At 44.5% G+C, this 18,363-nt stretch overlaps 1 protein-coding gene across 1 annotated transcript; it reads right to left on the bottom strand.

The window, feature by feature from the left end:
* Nucleotides 1-337: 337 nt before the first annotated feature.
* On the bottom strand, nt 338-17,372 carry RAB35 (RAB35, member RAS oncogene family). Its single transcript, XM_039505785.1, has 6 exons — nt 16,960-17,372; nt 12,868-12,918; nt 11,960-12,083; nt 3,857-3,981; nt 3,635-3,759; nt 338-2,938 (listed from the first exon to the last, which is right to left on the bottom strand). Exons 1-6 carry the CDS (start codon nt 17,009-17,011, stop codon nt 2,810-2,812), a joined length of 606 nt encoding a protein of 201 aa, XP_039361719.1. The 5' UTR covers nt 17,012-17,372; the 3' UTR covers nt 338-2,809.
* Between the last annotated feature and the right edge of the window lie 991 nt (nt 17,373-18,363).

Genomic DNA, 18,363 nt, shown 5'->3' with positions numbered 1-18,363 from the left:
TCTCCTGCCTCTAACAAAGAGCTCCAAACTCTGCTGGAGTGTCCAGCTCTATCCTGTGTAATTGCAAATGAAGTCTCCAAAGCTTTCCCTTGGGACAGGAATGAAGGAATAAAGCACAAATCACCAATTTTCAACCCATAAAAAAAGATTTAATACACAGCTCCACTAAACAGAGCGAAAAATCCCAGGGCAGCAAGATGACTGAAGGCAGCCATTGCTCCTTGCCAAACACCCCCCCCCCAGAAAAGCAGCACATATAACAAGAGGATGGAGGCAAGGCGGGGGAGAACCCAGCTCCAGATGCTGGACAGCAGAGGAAACAGACTTTCAAAAGGAAGATTTGGCATCTTGTAACCTTTATTTTTAGTTTTTTAAAATTATTTAAAAAGCATAATTAGAAACTGTCAATGCAGAAATAATCCTAGCAAACCAGTTAGACATTCCATCGCTTCACATCAGCACCACTAGAGATGCAGTCCCTATCCCCCAATACTAATACTCAGTGGCAGCAGCAGGTAGACAGCTGCTCCTCTACAGCCAGTAGAGGCAGCACTAAAAAAAACATCCCACTTCAAGTCAGGAAATTGGACTGCTGGATTGGCAAAGCTCACAACTGCGGCCACAAAGACCTGGACTCAGTGAGAACTAACCTTTCCACATCAAAACACTCCAGATCAGGTGCACCATTTCCTCACTTTATTGCATCAGTTCCAACAAATTCAGTTTTCCCCTTTACTTTTGCCTATACCCTTTACCCCTACCTAGATCTACAAACTCTTCAGCACACGAGCCCCATCAATGTAATTCAAGTCAAGTCCACAGAGTGGGAACTGTGGCACAAGCCAGCTCCATCTCAATAGGAAGGGACAGAGGAGGTTGACAGAGCTCCTTCCTGGTACATATGCTATATTCCACATTGGAAGCACATAGGGTGGATGCCTGGTGTAATTTCTGCTGCCACCTGCAGAAGCAACCAATGCACGTCTTGTCATTCATGCAGTGCTCACTCTAGCAGTATCACCCCAATATCCCCAGCTCATTTTTACTCTTGGGTTACCATTGAAACATGGACAGATATGTGCAGAAGAGAGATGGGGGATGGGAAAAGGCAGCTGCTATACACTCCCAACACTTGCACTAGTTAAAAACTTGTCACACATTCATGGTTTGCATGAAAAAAAAAATCTTTAAAGTCAGACTGATCTGTGATGTGATTGTATGATCAGGGCTTTTACCACAAACCATAAGAATCTAAAAAGGCCGGCAAAATAAATAAGTGATTTCAATTTAGCCTTTCCTGGGTGTGATTGGGATTATCCAAGCTCATGGATGTCAGTGGGACATGCCCTACCAAACCTAAGGCCAGTGATTCCGGAGGACCATGTGCTGACACCTGAGTGCTGTGTCATCTTCAAGGTCAAGTATGAAGCCAGAAGCCCAAACCCCCATCCCTTTCCAGTCAGTATTTCAAGAGAATTTCTTTTTTACGTAGAGAATCAGTTGATGAACACACGTTACTCAGCAACCCAAAGACTTCGTGCTCCTGCTACGACAGTCTCAGCCTCTGAGCATATCTATTCAGGGACTGAGGAACTGAGCCCTTATTTTCCCACAAAAGCCAATGAAGGCCAGAGGAATGCTGTTTGTTCAGCACAGTGAAGCCAGAGTACATTACCAAAGAAAACCCCTACCCCCAACCATCACCACATAATACAAGCAATAGCTTTCCATTTCTTTACATTCGAGAGAGCAGTCCTCCTCTCTGACAGGAGACTCCTGGGAATGATCCTGCAGCAACTGTTGGATCCAGACACCAACCAAAAGAGCTGGATTCACTTCCACATGTTCCATCTCTCTTGAAAGCAACGCTTTGCCACCAGCATTCACATTTGAATTCAGATCTACTTGTGGACAGGGCAACACGAGGAGCTTTTTTGGCAGATTCACACTGTTTTGTTGCTCTCAAGAAGTGTCTGGACCCTCACCTGGAACAACCAGCAGACCCCGAAGCAGAAGTCACTGGAGTTTAGTTTCATTTTGTTTTTTTAAAAAGTTTAAATCCAAATAAATCCCATTGTTTTTAAATATCTTGATACAAACTAAAGAGCACAGGTACAGCTGGGCTGCACCACAAAGCAAATGTAAAACCAAGGCCCTGGCCACAAACCTGGAGTATGGCAAAGTGAAACCCAGCACCAGACCAGCCCTGGGCTGGTAACGTGAAACCCCAGGCTCCAGCAGCAACCCCGGAACCTAGAAAGATGAAGCTGAAGCCCCAGTAACAGTCTGGAACTCGGAGTGAAGCCAAAGGCCCCAGGGGCACCAGTTGCCAGCCTGGAGCCCAAACAAAATGAAGCCCAAGGCCCCAGCAGCAATCGCTGCCAGCCTGGAGCCTACTCGAGTTAAGAACTTTGTATTCTATCTTTAAAAAGATAACTGCAGTTCATGATTGGCTGACATTAAGAAGGCATAAGCCAAAGTGACAAGAGGGAGGTGCAGATGGTTAAAGCAATATACATTATGTACAAACTCTTGGGTTAATCAGTCCACTTGGTAGGCAACGTCCTTTCTTGTCTACAAGGCGCACTGGAATGAGCAGGGGAGGAGAGAAGGGGCAAGAGTCCATCCGATACTTTCTTGGCACTAACATGGTAAGGTGCCAGCGCCTCTTGATAGAAAATATGGAGAAAAATCTTTAAATAACGGCACAAAACTGAGAAAGTCCTCCCAAAGCCTGCCCCAGTGAAGTAGCCCAAGTCTAGGAGGGGCTGATCTGTCAGAGCAGAGTCTCTGCAACAGGGAAATGGCATTAGCAGCACCGCTTCTTCCTTTTACTGTTCTTAGTTAGCTTCACCACATCATTCTGTTGTTGCTGTTGCTGCTTTGCTAAGTTTTCTTTCTTTGCTCGCAGAACCAGCTCTGTAATGCAATTAAACATCTGCAAGAAAAACACAATGCAGTTCAGACCATCTGGGAGTGCTGGCTGGCTGCTGAGGGGCTACCCTCTAGAGAAGTAGATGGAACACCAAAAGCAGCCCATGATGCCACTCAGACCAGCAAGTCAGATTTCAGCATATTCTCTCACAACCCCTGCAAAGGCCAGTGAACTGGGGTCCAGCATCCTCCAGCCCCACCCTCCCCTCCTCCACTAAAACCTGTGAGTGAGGGTCTAGCCCAGCAGTGCCAACAAGAACAGCAAGTCAGGGTTTGGCATAACCCTCACTTGCCCACAGCACCACCAAGGCCAACGACTCAGGCTCTAGCATTCCCTTCCACTGAGGCTGGCACTTCCAGTGAAAGAAGATCTCTTGGGAAAGATCTAAAAGGCTGATGCATTTTTATTAATTTCGCCATCCAGCTTTAGCCTTTATTGCACTGAAGAAAAGTCACCTTATCTGCAGTACCTCTCCACCTGACCCTCTCTCTCTCCTTCCCACTGCAACTGCTCAGCTGCAGTTTGCATATACGGAGGCACAATAAATGCTAATAGCAATGAAAACCCCTCCTACTTTTGTTGGTATTTGGCCTCCTAACAGTAAAATTTGCATCTCCCTTTAACAGATGCAATATTTTGCCATTCCTAGCCTGTTACTTCTGAAAAGTCGCCATATTCCTATTCCCTTCAGGGTATTACCTCTTCCACATTAATGTTTTCTTTGGCGCTGGTCTCAAACAGTTGGATCCCCATCTGCCCGGCAAATTTATAGGCATCTTCCGTCTCCACCACTTTCCGCTCTGGGTCATCATTCTTATTTCCCACTAAAAAGGAAAAAAGGTCAGTGCTACACCTCCTCCACTGGCCAGGCTGCCGTAGCAAAGGCTTCCCAGAACAAGCAGCAGCAGAGTAGGAGCTTACCCAGTATCCGGCAGACATCATCGCAGTTTTGGTTAATTTCATGTAACCACCGCTTTACATTCACAAAGGATTCTGCACTGGTGACATCATAGACAACGATGACCCCATGCGTCCCTCTGTAATACCTATGGGGTGGGAAAAGGACACAGATGCTAGTTCAAACTTCTGGCTGCTTGGCCTTATCCTAACACCGTTCTTTGGAACGGGCCTCTAGATCATTTAGATAGAAATCCCCAAAGCTGAACAAACAAGTCCCCATCCCCCTCACCCCACTGGGAGTCATTTAATGTGCAACTGTCAGCTCATGCTCTGCCCCTAAACATGCACAGTTCTCTGCTCAGCTGGCCCATATGAACAAGTTTCAGAGCCCCTATATTGATAAACCTGCTCCTACAGGTCCTGTTCGGGCTGCCTGGGACCCAAACAAGGATAAGCATGATCTTCCGGCTGTGGGAGCAGACAGTGGCAATCCATCCTCCACTGCCTATTTCATGGGAATCTTGGTTCCTGCACAAATTAAAGACTGATCAATGGTTGCAGTCAGGAAAGGAATTTTGCAAGCTCCCCTCCCTCTCTCCTACATCATTAAGTGCCTCCAGTTCCTCTCTAGCAACAGCACCCACTATTCCAGCCATAGGCCTTCCTGCAAAGATCATTAAATCATGCCAAATTGTGCTGTAGTTTTGAGATGTGAAAAATGCTCATTAGGGACTAACATGAACAAGTCTAATCTGTGATCAGATCTCCACATATAAACTATTCAGAGATTTGTCTGTTTTGCTATTTAGCCCCCAGTTACTCCTTTTGCTTTAAAGCCCCATGCTACTCTGAAAAGCAACTGTGTACTGATGGCACCTTCCTACTCAACAGATCTGCTCCATATGTGCATTCAGAGTCATATCTGCTACCTTTAGTGATTAAAAATAAGTGAAATTCAGTCAAAGCTAGTTAGTCCTGCAGAACCAACACAGCTAAGAAAAGAAGATGGATTCAGTTTCTTTTTGTGCATCAGAATTGTTCACTAAGTTCCAATTTGTTTCACCTGTGCAAACACTGAAAAAAAAAATGGAGCAGTGCAGGCATCAATGAAGACCGTTTATGGCCTGCAAAATCTTTAGTACAATGATATGCATGAAGGAAAGAACCTTTATGTTCAGCTTAACGTTCAGATCCCAGTTGAGTTTGCAGGGCTGGCACTTCAGAGAGAAACCTTTTGCTTTTGAATTGAGCAAATTTGCTCTGTAAATCATTGAGACAATTAACACTGATCCCTCTCAATGGTTTGGCATTTTTGTTTTTTTTTTTTAATGGTTTTCTTTGTAGAACCACTCCAAGAATTATATTACTAGGTGCACTTTGCACGTTTACCTGTCTTTCCCCTCCTCCTCCTTTTCTTGTGTCTGACTAGGATTAGCTTTTACCAATGCAAATGCGGAAGTTCACAGCAGCCAAACTGAGGCACTTCCCTTAGAAATATGTTTCAAGATTTCCAGAGACCAATCTCATCATCAGCATTTCCACAAGGGCTCTTCCTCCCTCTGCTCTTCAGAGATGACAGCTGCGACCAACACTTTGAATCTAGTTCTCCCTTTGCTGAATTAATCCTTCCCCAGATAGAAGACACCCCAATCCATCTGTGCACTGTGACACTGAGCAAGACCAACTGGGCTACACTTCAGACTAGTTCTGATTTATATTTTCATCTCTGCCACTGACTTACTGTAACAGCTTGAGCAAGTCACTTAACATCGCTACCGCCGTCTCCTCATCTGTAAGACTAGAATTAATGATACCAGACCTTTGCAACACACACAGTGCTTCTCACCCACTGACGTGTAAAGTACTGCTATCTCTAGAAGGCTTTTCAGCTATGCTTTTCCCTGCTAACTGCTGTCTTGGCCTCTGTTTCACATCATCAGGTAGTGGTGGTGGCAGCAACTAGGTGTTGAGCAACTTTTTAGGATAGGATCACCACAATTCAGAAGTATGGAAGGTCACCATGCGAACCTGTCTGCCTATCTATGTGTTATCTCTACTCTTACGTTCTCCACAAAGAAACCCAGGCATATCATAATTTTCTTGCATTGCTTTCTCAGAAACATATGCCATATGTTCAATTCCATTGGCATGAAATAGCTTAGACCAAGAATATTCAATCCCAGACTTTTTTTTCTAGATTGTGCTGTACTTTTAAACCCTTTAACCAGTTCTCTCAACCAATCCTTTCATGATTTTGAAGCCTGTTAGGCCAATTCATCTTTTCCTCAAGTAGAAAAAATATGAAGTTTCCTTTATAATTCAGATTCTTTAGACTACACAACATCTTTATCCTCAGGGGCTGCAGTCCACATCAAAAATATTCTTCCATGTGAAACAGTGACTTGTACGACAAGCTCTGCTCCAGATTGGGTCCAAATTTATATAGGCACAGCACCTCCCGTTTTGTGCTCTCTCATCCTGCTCACAAACCTAGTCCTGTATCTGGTTTGGTTTTGCTGGTGCTGAGCAATGGACAGATGCTTTAAATCTAAATCCTCTTCTTGATTCTGAACTGGAAGACTCTTTCATGTAACAGATGTTCTTTGGGTTGACCCATTTCTCCCCCCCACAATGTTACATTTGTCTATGCTAAACTGCAATTTTCTTCGTTGTCTGAGATCTCACTCAACATTTGACTAACCTGGTGGTTTAATCTATGACTACTCTTATTTCCAGATACTAATCCCCCTCCTCCCCCTTTTTTTTTAAGCTCGTCGCCCGGCTTTACACTATCCATGAATCTTATCCAAGGTCTTGTGTCTTAAGTGGCACATTAGACATAGCTGATGCAGCCCAGGTGCAGCACAGTAGTGTGACTATACGATTTCATTTGTATATTGATTTACACTGTGGCCATACTTTCAGTTTTCCATGTGCTGCACTAAACACACATAACTGCTTTATAGAAATTGCCTGGGGGAAGTTGTTGGCTTTGGCAGATGGGTAGGGGACAGACGGGGCTTTTGGCACCCGGGAAGGAGTGGGAGTCAGTTTTGTGTTTTTGACAATTAAGAGGCAGTTGAGGCTTTTGATACCAAGGAGCAGATGCATCTCCTCCTCCCCCCCCCCTCCCTATTTTGGGTAGGATGGAGGCCATTTTAAATTTGAAGGAGGGAGGAATGAAATCCTCATTCCCCATCCCCACAAATATTGACAACTAGCTACCCCCTGCAACTCAATAGCTGCCACAACATCCAACAATGGAGAAGTATAATAACTTGGTGTTTTTCCTAAAAAGAACAGTCATCAAATAGCTGTTGATGTTTAAAGCATCACTGGTTTTCCAATTTAATGTCCTATTGAGATGAATGGGGCTACTCACACCTCCAAATTATTATTTCAAAATGTCCGCAGACAAAGGTTATTAGGTCAGTTTACCTTTCGAAGGTTACCTTTCTACCACAAAACTAGAGACTTTAAATGTACAAAAGCTTAAATTCTGGAGCTGCATCATAAGAAATTCAAATAAAAGAATGAGAATCCTGCAGTTTATACAGCTGCATCAATACATTATAAACATTACCCTGATCTTTTCTACAAAACTTTGTAAAATCTTAAGCTGTAAGTACATTATTATTGAATCATTACACAACAGAGTAGTAAATCTTCACAAAACTCCAGGGCTGGTTGTTTAAACAATGATATCCTTAAATCAACCCACTACATCTCTTCCAAGGCTACTCCTATAAAAGGAGGAAACATTTTAGAATTAGCATGTGGGACTTGCTGCTACAGGATACTATTGAATCAGAAAGCTTAATACATTTTTTTAGAAAGGGATTAGACATTTATCAATAGCACCTGCAGTTAGAGTAGTCTGTTTTATATTACAAGCGGAAGCAGATCTCATGCTTCAGGATATAAGCGGATCACCACCTGAGATCAGGAAAAAAAATCTCCCTCTAAATTGCTGGTTTTGTATCATACAGTTACATACAGCCTGGAGATTAACACCTTCCTCTAGCATCCAAAACTTGCCGCTGTCAAAGACAGGACACCCAACTAGGTGAGCTGTTGGTTTAGTCCAATATGGCATTTCCAAAGCTGTTAGTTAGTTCATTGGTTTATAGTCCTCTGGAATCTCACTTGACTGTAGTGAATTCAACGTTTGTTAAAAGTTCACCATTTCCTTGCTTATTTCTTGTCAGATGCATGAATGCGTATCATCTGCAATCGGTACATCTGACCTTTTAATAACCATATCTGGTGTTCAGTACACCATAACTCTACTTCTGCTGTCCCTGGAAAACTGATCCCTGACTTGGACATATCTCCACCCTGTTCTTCTACAAATGCATGGTAGCTAGTCACTCTATAATTACCTCACTCCTTGAGTTAAGCCCACACTGTCCTTAAGGAGACTGGATATAAACTACCAACCCCGTTAAAAACTGTTCTATGTTCACAAATGTACTTGAGCAGACCCAGCATGGAAAGATGCAGCGCCTGCAACTCTCACATCTTATTCGTGACCTGCAATGTCCCCAGAGGGTTTCTGATGTGCACATATGGGATTATCAGATCAAAACTAAAATTCTGTTTGGATTTAGGAGGAAGTCAACCCAGCACTCTAAAGTTAAGTGGCTAGTGCACTAGTCACTGCTCCACCTAGACACCAATAACCCCAAGACCCCTGGTTATTTCATATGTACATAGTCTTGCTGCCTTTGACATTTTGCTATTTACTGTAGGATTTTTTCAGTCTATTTTACTTTTCCTGGCTTTATAAAAAATAATTCTCCTGCTCAGATTCCTTTACATTCCTTAACAGCTTCTGTGTCTTATTCAGCTTCTGTAACTTCAGTATGTTGGGCTTTTACACAGAGATGACTTGACTGCAGCTTCTTCTGTCTTCCCGTTTTCTACTACAGACTTGCACTCAGTTCAGTCATGTTGCAATTCTAAGTCTTCCCAGCAGCACTTCAAACCCATCACAATTACGACAGATGCTCTCAGACTTCAAGTTTGTTTACCATACTTGACTTGACATCTACCTGTAGACTATCTTTCTCTGCAAAAAAGATTTACTGGTCTATAGCAATAGCCAAGGATCACCTTTTCCCTTTCAATCCAAAGAGTCACTGCTACAGCAACCTAAAATTTCAACCATTCTGCTGACAATGTATTGGCACCCTTCCCACGCTTTGTTCGGCCAAGCCCTTCCATATACTCTATAACCTGGTAATTTGATCTGCTACTCAATGTCTTGCTCTAAGCAAATCAGTTACTCCCTTGACAATAAAACTCTGAATCCACAATCTTGTGGTTTATTATCTATATAGAGAATATGGTCCACCCCAGAGGAGGCTGCCTCACACCTACTGGCCAACTAAAGAGGAAGTAGCAGCGTACTCCAGAAGCCACAGCCAGCCCACCTAGCTGGAGGAAAAAGTTTCTCTACTATAGTACAGGGTGTTGAAGCAGCTTTTTTACTTCTTCCCTAAGTATTTGCCATCAACGTCCCAGAGGGGCTGAAAGCAAAAATGCCCATTCAGTTGTGTGCAAAGCTGGACATATTTATTGCTTCTCCGCGGAAGGTTTGTGGCAGGCTAGTAATTACCCTGAAAACTCTGCAATATGGGAAAACATGGGGGCTCGTTACTCCCCTGCACATTACAATTTGTCTTCAGCTCTCTCAGAGAAGTTGTAACAGCAGCAGCATTACATGCATCAGGAAGTCCAAAAACCTTCATGCAGAAAGCATCCTCTATGATTCTCAAAAGTTCTTGTTTTTAAATGATTGAGAGTGGAAGGAGAAGCAGAAGGTTTACACATTACATTAGACAGTCACTTCTGCAGCTATTCCTGTCCTCAAAAGTAAGTCATTTCCTGGAATTCCCCTTTAATTGCTGGGCATTGTGGTTTTCGGATCTAGCTCACATCAGCCCCCACAGCCTTGCGAACCAAGGCTCATTAATTCAGAGCTGAAGTGTGGCTGTGAATTCTGAAAACAGGAAGGTGCCTTGCTGACTCAGCACAAATTCAACCAGAACAAGTGTTCCATATGCACAGCTGATAAGAACTTCAGCAGTGCCTTACTGCCTCCCCCCTCACCACTTCCTTTCTGAAGCTGGCCACAGCACTGAAACAAGAAGTGATGTCATGCACAGGAACACTAGGAGAGGTAACGAAATCTGCAATGCTTTTATGAAACAAGTCTCCAGCAGTATCAGTGAAGAAATGCAAAGGAAAAGGATGGAGCACAATTCACCGATTTCTAATATCCAAACGAGGCAGCCAACCCCATCAGGCTTTTTAATTTGGGGTAGTTACCTGATGTTATATGAAAAATGACCTGCCTCAGTTAACTGACAGAAGCCAAAGGAGAAGTCAGTTGTGAATGACTAACCAAATGAAGGAGGAGGGGAGATATGATTGCCCTCTATAAATACATCAGAAGGATAAATACCAGGAAGCGAGAGGAGTTATTTAAGTTAGTGCCAGTATTGACACAAGAACAAATGGATACAAACTGGATATCAACAAGTTTAGGCTTGAAATGAGAGAAAGGTTTCTAACCATCCAGGAGTGAAGTTCTGAAACAGTCTTCCAAGGGAAGCAGTGGAGGCAAAAAATCTAACCGGCTTCAAGACTGAGCTTGGTAAGTTTTGTGGAGGGGACAGTATGATACGACTACATACAATGGCATATGGCTCATCTGTAACTGCTAATAGCAAATATCTTCAACTGCCAGAGATGGGACACTAGATGGGGAGGGTTCTGAGTTACTACAGAGAATTCTTTCCCAGAGGTCTGGCTGGTGGGTCTCGCCCATATGCTCAGGGTACAACTGATCACTATATTTGGGGTCAAGAAGGAATTTTCCCTCAGGTTAGATTGGCAGAGACCCTGGAGGGTTTTCACCATCCTCTGCAGAATGAGTCACTTGCAGGTTTAAACTAGAGTAAATGGTGGCTTCTCGGTAACTGGAAGTCTTTAAATCATGATTTGAGGACTTCAGTAACTCAGCCAGTGATTACGGGTCTATTACAGAAATGGGTGGGCAAGGTTCTGTGGCCTGCAACATGCAGAAGGACAGGACTAGATTATCACAATCTAGGCCTTTCTAGCCTTAAAGTGTATGAGAAAACAGGCACTTGGGTCCTCCCAGTACAAATTTATTTTATACAGAAAGGAAACAAAGGATCCATTTCCAAAGGTCTTCCTTCCTCTTCCCCCAACACCACTCTGAGCAGCCCCAAATCCACCGTAACCAGTTATAGCAAAAACATGTCATTCTCCTGAGCTTTCAATGCTGCAGCTGCAGCTCAGGGTGTGGTTTCTTCAGGAACAGGAAAAGCACTGCAGTTGTTCAAAGGACAATGAGCTTGAACTGACCTCAGACCAAGAAGGTTAACTTTCTGTTGGTGTCTGTTTCAACAGAACGCTATGTACTTTAATCATCAGAATGTCCCTTCACCATTAGCAATTCCAAAAAGAATCCATATATTTGACACTGAATTCTTAAACCTCAAACGCCTCATTAAAACTACAAAACTGATAGAAGCAGCAAAGAATCCTGTGGCACCTTATAGACTAACAGACGTTTTTGCAGCTTGTGTGATGATGCAATGCATCATCCGAAGAAGGGGGTTCACACCCACAAAAGCTCATGCAAAACGTCTGTTAGTCTATAAGGTGCCACAGGGATGCTTGCTGCTTTTCTGATACTTAAAACTGATAGAGAGGATTAATACTTTGGACTTCTGTAGTACATTTTGCAGAAGGTTGAGAGGCTAGATTTCCTGACGTATAAAAAAAAGAGAAACATTCCCAGTTTTACAGTTGGGAAATCAGAGGTAGAGGAATTAAGAGACTTGCCCAAGATCATACAGAAAATCTGTTGCATAGCCAAGAATCCAGGAGTCCTGCCTCCCAGTCCTGTGCCTTAACCATAAATCCTTTATCCCTAATTGTCATGGGAAAGCTTGGAAAAGAATCCCCACAAACACAGATAGACCACATATTTGAGAAACTCCTGTGCTATAATAGCCAAGCTACATTCCAAGAAGCCCATCATATCTAAGCTTGGAGCCACAGTCAAAGGAGCCCAACTATACTCACGTCGATGTGATAGTCCGGAAACGCTCTTGTCCAGCTGTGTCCCATATCTGTAGCTTCACCTTCTCTCCATTAATCTCAACTGTCCGGATTTTAAAATCCACTCCAATTGTGGTAATGTAGCTGCCTACAGAGAGGAAGTGTGTATGCAAGTGAGAACACCAAACCTTGTTCCCTTTAAACTTATCAACATTCACTAGGACACATGTCTAGGCTGCAGCTGGCGGTAGCCTCAGGAGGACTCTGTCACTTTGCCCAATCTATCTGGACTCCTTTTAGACAGGTATCTCAAGCCCCATTTTTATTTGTATAATAATTATTCATGAGTCCAGGCTATTTTCCACTACTGATGCCAAAAATCAAATCCAGTGGCAAAAAATCTATTTCAAGAAAGCTATTCCAACACCATACCAGTGGTTGAGAATAAGCACCAAATTCATCAAAAGAGGGGTAACAAATAAGAGTAAAATATTTGTGAGAGTTTGCAGGGCAAAATTTATCTTAACTGCTAGTGGAATCTCTCTTCCCTTCGACTACAATCTATTCTATTAATCGCCTCCTGATAACTCTTAATCATGTTACAAAGAATTAAATTATCATGATTTAACTAATCCCACAGGATGAATGGGAGGTTTTACAATGGGCAGAAGTTTGCATGGTGCAACGGACATTTAACAAATTGAACTCTTTCACAGGATTCACACTGATCTAGACACCATGGGATTTTCACAATCAAAATGCAAGGATTTTGTGTGGGTGTGCCAAGAGAAATGGAGCTGGGAAGATAACAGATTTCTAATATGGCTAGCAGTGCCAGGTTAAGTGAACTCCCAGGATGCGAGTTCTCTAGTGATAGGGCAGTGCTAGGACAGCCCTCGGCCAATTCACCACTGGAGGAAAGGAACACTCACCTGAGAAAGTATTATCTGCGAAGCGTAACAGCAAACTGCTTTTGCCAACACCTGAGAGAGAGAAAAAATGCTGAGTTCTGTTGGAAAAGAAGTAACAGATGGTGGTATTTTGTCTTTCATTCACTGTATTTTCTGAATCCCATTTAATTTCTTCTTCTGGAAGATAATCTAGTTCTATCAGTTCCTGACCAAAGCCTCAGAGGAGAAAACTGGCATGAACAGAACTGCAGGTCAGATCTCAAGGGATCCATTGCAATTCCCTCAACTTTCAGTTCTTGGACCAATAATGACAGAGCAGGCATCCCCAGCAGATATTCTAAAAAATCCCATCTCTGATCTTTTGTGCCATGCCTGAGCACCACTGCCTATCTCCCATTCAATCATGTACACTTGAACCCACAGTGAAATTTGGGCTACTTGGGCCTTGAGATCAGGGTTTGGTGCTGCCAAGTTGGGGTTAGAATGGGCATTATTTAATGGAAGACAGGAGGCACTGACTAATACAGCCAAGGTAAACTAGTGCAATTGCTCAAGAAGGTTGGGAACCATTGTTCTATATTGTCATCTAACAGGAAGCAGCGAGTATTCCATACTGCAGGATCACTGAAATTGCACCCTTTGCACGAGAGGTTTCATGTAACAATTCTGAATGCTTTGAACAGTACTTCATTCAGGTTTTCCTTAAACAATCTGAAGTCACATTCCAGCATTTCCAGTTTCATGGGAACATCTTGTGCACACCTGCTTCCAATAAAATCCATCACAAAACTGACTCCTTCACAACAAACCCACTGGGTTTTGGCATGAGGAAACCCCAGGTTGCTTCTTAGAAGAGACCCTTAGCTCCAGTTTGCTCACCTGATCACAGTAACTGACCAATGTTATTTCCTCTCATTTAAAACTAGGGTCTATCAGGTCAGCGCTTACTCGTGTTAAGTTGCAGTCACTATTAACAATTCTGCAAGGATTTCTGTATGATGACTGCACAGAGTTCCTATAGTTCTTCAGTCTTTACAGATTCCTCCAACCTTCCATAACACTAAACAAAGTATCTATTTTCCCTGCCATCCCAAAAATCCATGTCTCACAGGCCAAAAGCATAAGCCTAGCCAGCATTTGCCTAAACATCAAGAGCAGAAAAGGTAGCCTCTCACAGAAGATGAGTGTTATACAGAAGGCAATACTGACAACCAAGTTACAGTAGCCAGATGCTGAACAACCCTAAGCTCCAAGAAAGGGGTTGGTAACAGTTGCCCAAACTTTAGAGAGGGCTGCACTAGCAACATGCCAAGAGCCCAAAGGCTTCATATAATTTATATAACAAACGCTGTTGCAACCACTGTCAACTTTAAAAAAGATGCAGCTTGCTGAGTCTACAGATCCCAGGGAGGAGCATGTCATCTTGATCCAAGTGGCCTCAACACCACATGTTGGGTCTTATAGTCTTATCAGACTGCATCTCTATGTTTAAGACAAAACCAGCTGCAAACAGCACTGTAGAACTCCATGGAGAGCAAATGACTTGCATGTTGTCAGGAGGATCTATCTACTTTAGTGGTGGACAATGTCTTGACCACAGGCAATCACAAAAAGGCTTGTAAAGAGAAGCCAAGCCTCCGGAATTCAGGAAATTCTAGCTGTTCCAGATGACAGATCTCACTGAATGAACACTGTCTATAAAGCACACTGCTCATATACAGAGAAACCACACTCCTCATGGCCCCCACCTCCTATGCACGTACATTTTAAGTTTGGGGGAGGGGGGGGGAGAGAGAGAGAGTCAGTAGAGCTTCTTCCACTCATGTAAAAGTAAGAATTCAAAAGCACTGCCTTGCCTACTAATTTTGTGAAATCTAGTAGTGCATAAATTTCCCTATCACAGCTTTCAAAACAAACCCAGCTCTAGCTGAATGAAAGAACATACACAGGCATGCAAGTAGAAAGTAATAGACTATCTGTATATTTCATTTTTTAAATTTTTGGCACAACTTGAACAGCTAAGACTACAATCATCTTTTCAAAATGACCTGTTTTAAACACGAAAACCTACTGTCCTCTAAACTCTGTCACAATTCCATATTGGGAAAAGCAGAATCCATCCAACACCACTGCATTTCCTAACACTGGGCTTTTCTGTAAGGATCAATAAACGATGCAAATGAAATGTTTCTGGGAATTGGGACAAAGCCTTCCTCTTGGGATTAAAGAGAAAATATTAACACTCAATACTTGTAGCTCTACAGTGGATAACTGTTAGAACCTCGAGCTGCAGGCATCCAGTCCTCTCACAATCAGATCATGCAGTTTCTCGCACTGGACACTCTTCAGTGACTAGAGGCTTTGCCCAAGTTAAGAAATGCCAGCAAAGGGATTTAATTGGTCAAAAGAAAAATCTTCCTCTCCAATATAGGGCTCTCTCCAAATTACCAATCTTGCCTAAATTGTTTTGAAACCTCCTGGCAGGCAAGGAAGACAGTACTTAAACTCTATTCTAGTAAAGTGATCAGTAAGCTACCACATGTGCCCTCCTCTCCTTGGGTTTTAGGATAACCCCCCCCCCCTTTTTTTTAAAATAAGAAAATGGACCTTATTTAAAATAGGGCCTCTGTAAACACAAGCCTTATCTTTCTTGCAGCCACAAGAGCAACAAGGAGGGGGACACAGTGTAGTATACATTCAATCACTTTTGACAGGGAGCTGAAAGCCTATTGAGATGACAGTTCCTAGGATCATGCAGCATTCAGTTTTTACACAAATGGCCATGCCACATTGCATACTGGGACCTACTGTCTTTACAGGTCACACCTCTGTTAAAAGATAAGGGTGGATAACATATACTCCATTTTAGTTAAATTAAGTTTCAGGCTCTTGAAGGGTTGCGACTATGGAACTTGACTGGGTGAAGTTTGGGGACCCCTATATAAAAGTAGACAAACCCCACCTGCATTTCTGGTGCACTTCAAAAAAAATCAACTGACATGACAGAAGGTACATTCAATTATTTGCCCTTCAAAAGTGTTTCAAACTCTGCAAAGCCTTTTAAAATCAAAGATCAGACATTTTCCCTATCTTCAACCAACAGGTTAAGTGTTTTGGGCATCCATGATTAGTAGATGGAACATATACATCCAACACATACTCCTTCTCCATTTTAAAGATCTAAACAAGATCCAAAGTTATTTCTAAGTTGATGAACACATACACAAAGCTTCAATAGGGCATATCTTGACAAATACTAAAGAAAAACTTTATTTTAAATGTTAAAAACATAAGAATTGACACAAGAGTCCTTAGGGCATTCTGAGTACAGACCAAACCCTCTAGACTGTACTTAACTGTATGTTATTATGAGGGAATTCCTTCCTGATCCCAGCTAGATAACAGCCTATGCCCTGAAAACATGAGGTTTGATTGCCCTTGTAAAGTCTATCCTAGCAAGTGTAAATGCTGATGTTATCCTTACTCATACATGTGCTTAATCCTTTTTTTGAATCTTGTTAAATTATTTGCCTCAACACTCTGTGACTGCAAGTTCCACAGGTTAAAGAGATACTCTAAAAAGAAAGGAGACAACCGTTTCATTCTAGCTACAGGAGGCCTCTTGGTGGGCCGGGGTGAGATGCGATTAGCCCCACTTAGCGAGGGCAAGCCCGCAGAAGTCCACCAAGGAAGCTGGCTGGCGGGGGGTGGGGTGGGGTGGGGGGGTGTTTAACTCTCACGGGCGGATAAGCAGCACCACCACCACCGTTCCGGCAGGATTAGGAGGTGGCAGCCGCTCCGCCTAGAGAAGTTTCTGCATCAAGCTTTGCTTAACGAGTCTCACCCCCCTAGTCGCTCTCTGACCTCGCATTCGGCCTGGGCAGCCAGTTACAAACCAGAACAGCCCCTCCCCCCCCGCCTCCAATCCATCCCCCCCGGCCGTATCGCCCCTGCACAGCCCAGCCCAGCCCCCCCGGCCCGGCGCCACCCCCCGAACCTCCCCCGCCGCGAGCCACCACAGGCCTCCCCCCCCGGTGGGGGCGCGGGGGCTCCTGCCCCGGGGAGAGGCCTAGCCCCGCCGCCCCCTAGGCCCGGCCTCGCTCCCCTCCTCACCGCTGTCGCCGATGATGAGCAGCTTGAAGAGGTGATCGTAGTCTCTAGCCATGGCCGGTGGGGAGCGGAAGCTCCGGGCGGCGGGAGAGGTGGGGGTCTCCTCAGACGGCGGCGGCGGCTCCGGGCCGGATCCACTTCCCGAACAAACAGCCGGAACTGACAGCGGCGGCAGCAACACCCCGAGCGCTCACACTGCGCACGCGCACCACCTCAGCCGCGCTCTGCAGCTGGAGACCGCCAGCCGCTCGGCTACTCCACTGCACATGCGCAATACCGCCCCGTCCTATCGGCCCCCGGGCCAACGCTCACTTCCTCCCTCTACCTGTGCGCCTACGCCCGTGTCACTCCGAGGCTAGCTAGGGGCTCAGGGACGCATGCGCGTTCTGACGCCCGACGCCGCTGTGTTCCGGCGCATGTGTAGTGAGAGGCGCGAGTCCCCTCAGTAGTTTTGGCGCCCATTTCACAGTCGGGACAGTGCCCCTCCCCCCCAGGAGTCCCACAGCCTTCCTCAGACTGGCGGCTCCCAGCCCTTGGACCTGCTGTGCCAGGGGCCCCACCCATCTTTGCCTCAGAGCAGGGAGCCACCACAAAGGACCCCTCCGCTGTGCTGTGTGGGCTGCCCAATTACAGGTTGCAGAGGGCAAGGCCCATGGCTCCCACCTGCCTCACCCGGCCTTGAGCCAGGGCCCCAGTCAAACATGAGAGAGGCTACAAAATGGTGGGATTGTTAACAACACTGAATGTTGGGCTCTATTTGCCGTCTGGCTTCCGAGCCTTGCGTGGTCACGTTTTCAAGCAGCCATGAGGGCCGAGAGTACCAGTCACATGACTCCAGGAGCTGAGGATTTAAGAAAAAAACCAAACCATCAACTGTTGAAAGAGTTGGCAGCCCTGCAGCTGCCATTGCGTTCCATATGCTGGAATAGCCTCCCTTCCAGGCAGGCCACACTAAAGCCTGCTCCTACCCTTCTCTCTCAGGCAGCATAGCCCCCGACAGCTTCTGGAATGCCCTCCTGTGTCATATGGTGAAGGGGTCCTTGGCAGCTCTGGAATTAAGTTCTCATTCTTAATAGAAAGATGCATTCCTGTGCAGTTGACAACGCCTGGCTCCTGCATAGCTCTGCAACTATGCTTGTGGCTACCTCATTTTCCATAAGCTGAAATCTACAGCTGAAATCCACTGAGCATGAAGACCGACCTCTGCAATAATCCAATATGTAGGTGGAGCTCATGGACTGCTGCCCTTTTTGCTAAACAGGTGTGGCCTATGGTAAAGTGTAAGACTATGCCTACTCTTGTATGGAGATATGATCCAATAAGGCTGACAGCTGTTATTTTTTGTATGCAGCTGCACCCTATTAAGCTATACAATGAGTTATCCATCTTCCATGGAGAGGTATACAA

Source organism: Mauremys reevesii, linkage group 18, assembly GCF_016161935.1.
Source record: "Mauremys reevesii isolate NIE-2019 linkage group 18, ASM1616193v1, whole genome shotgun sequence".
Classification (NCBI taxonomy): Eukaryota; Metazoa; Chordata; order Testudines; family Geoemydidae; genus Mauremys; species Mauremys reevesii.
This window is presented reverse-complemented; position numbering and strand designations above follow the sequence as displayed.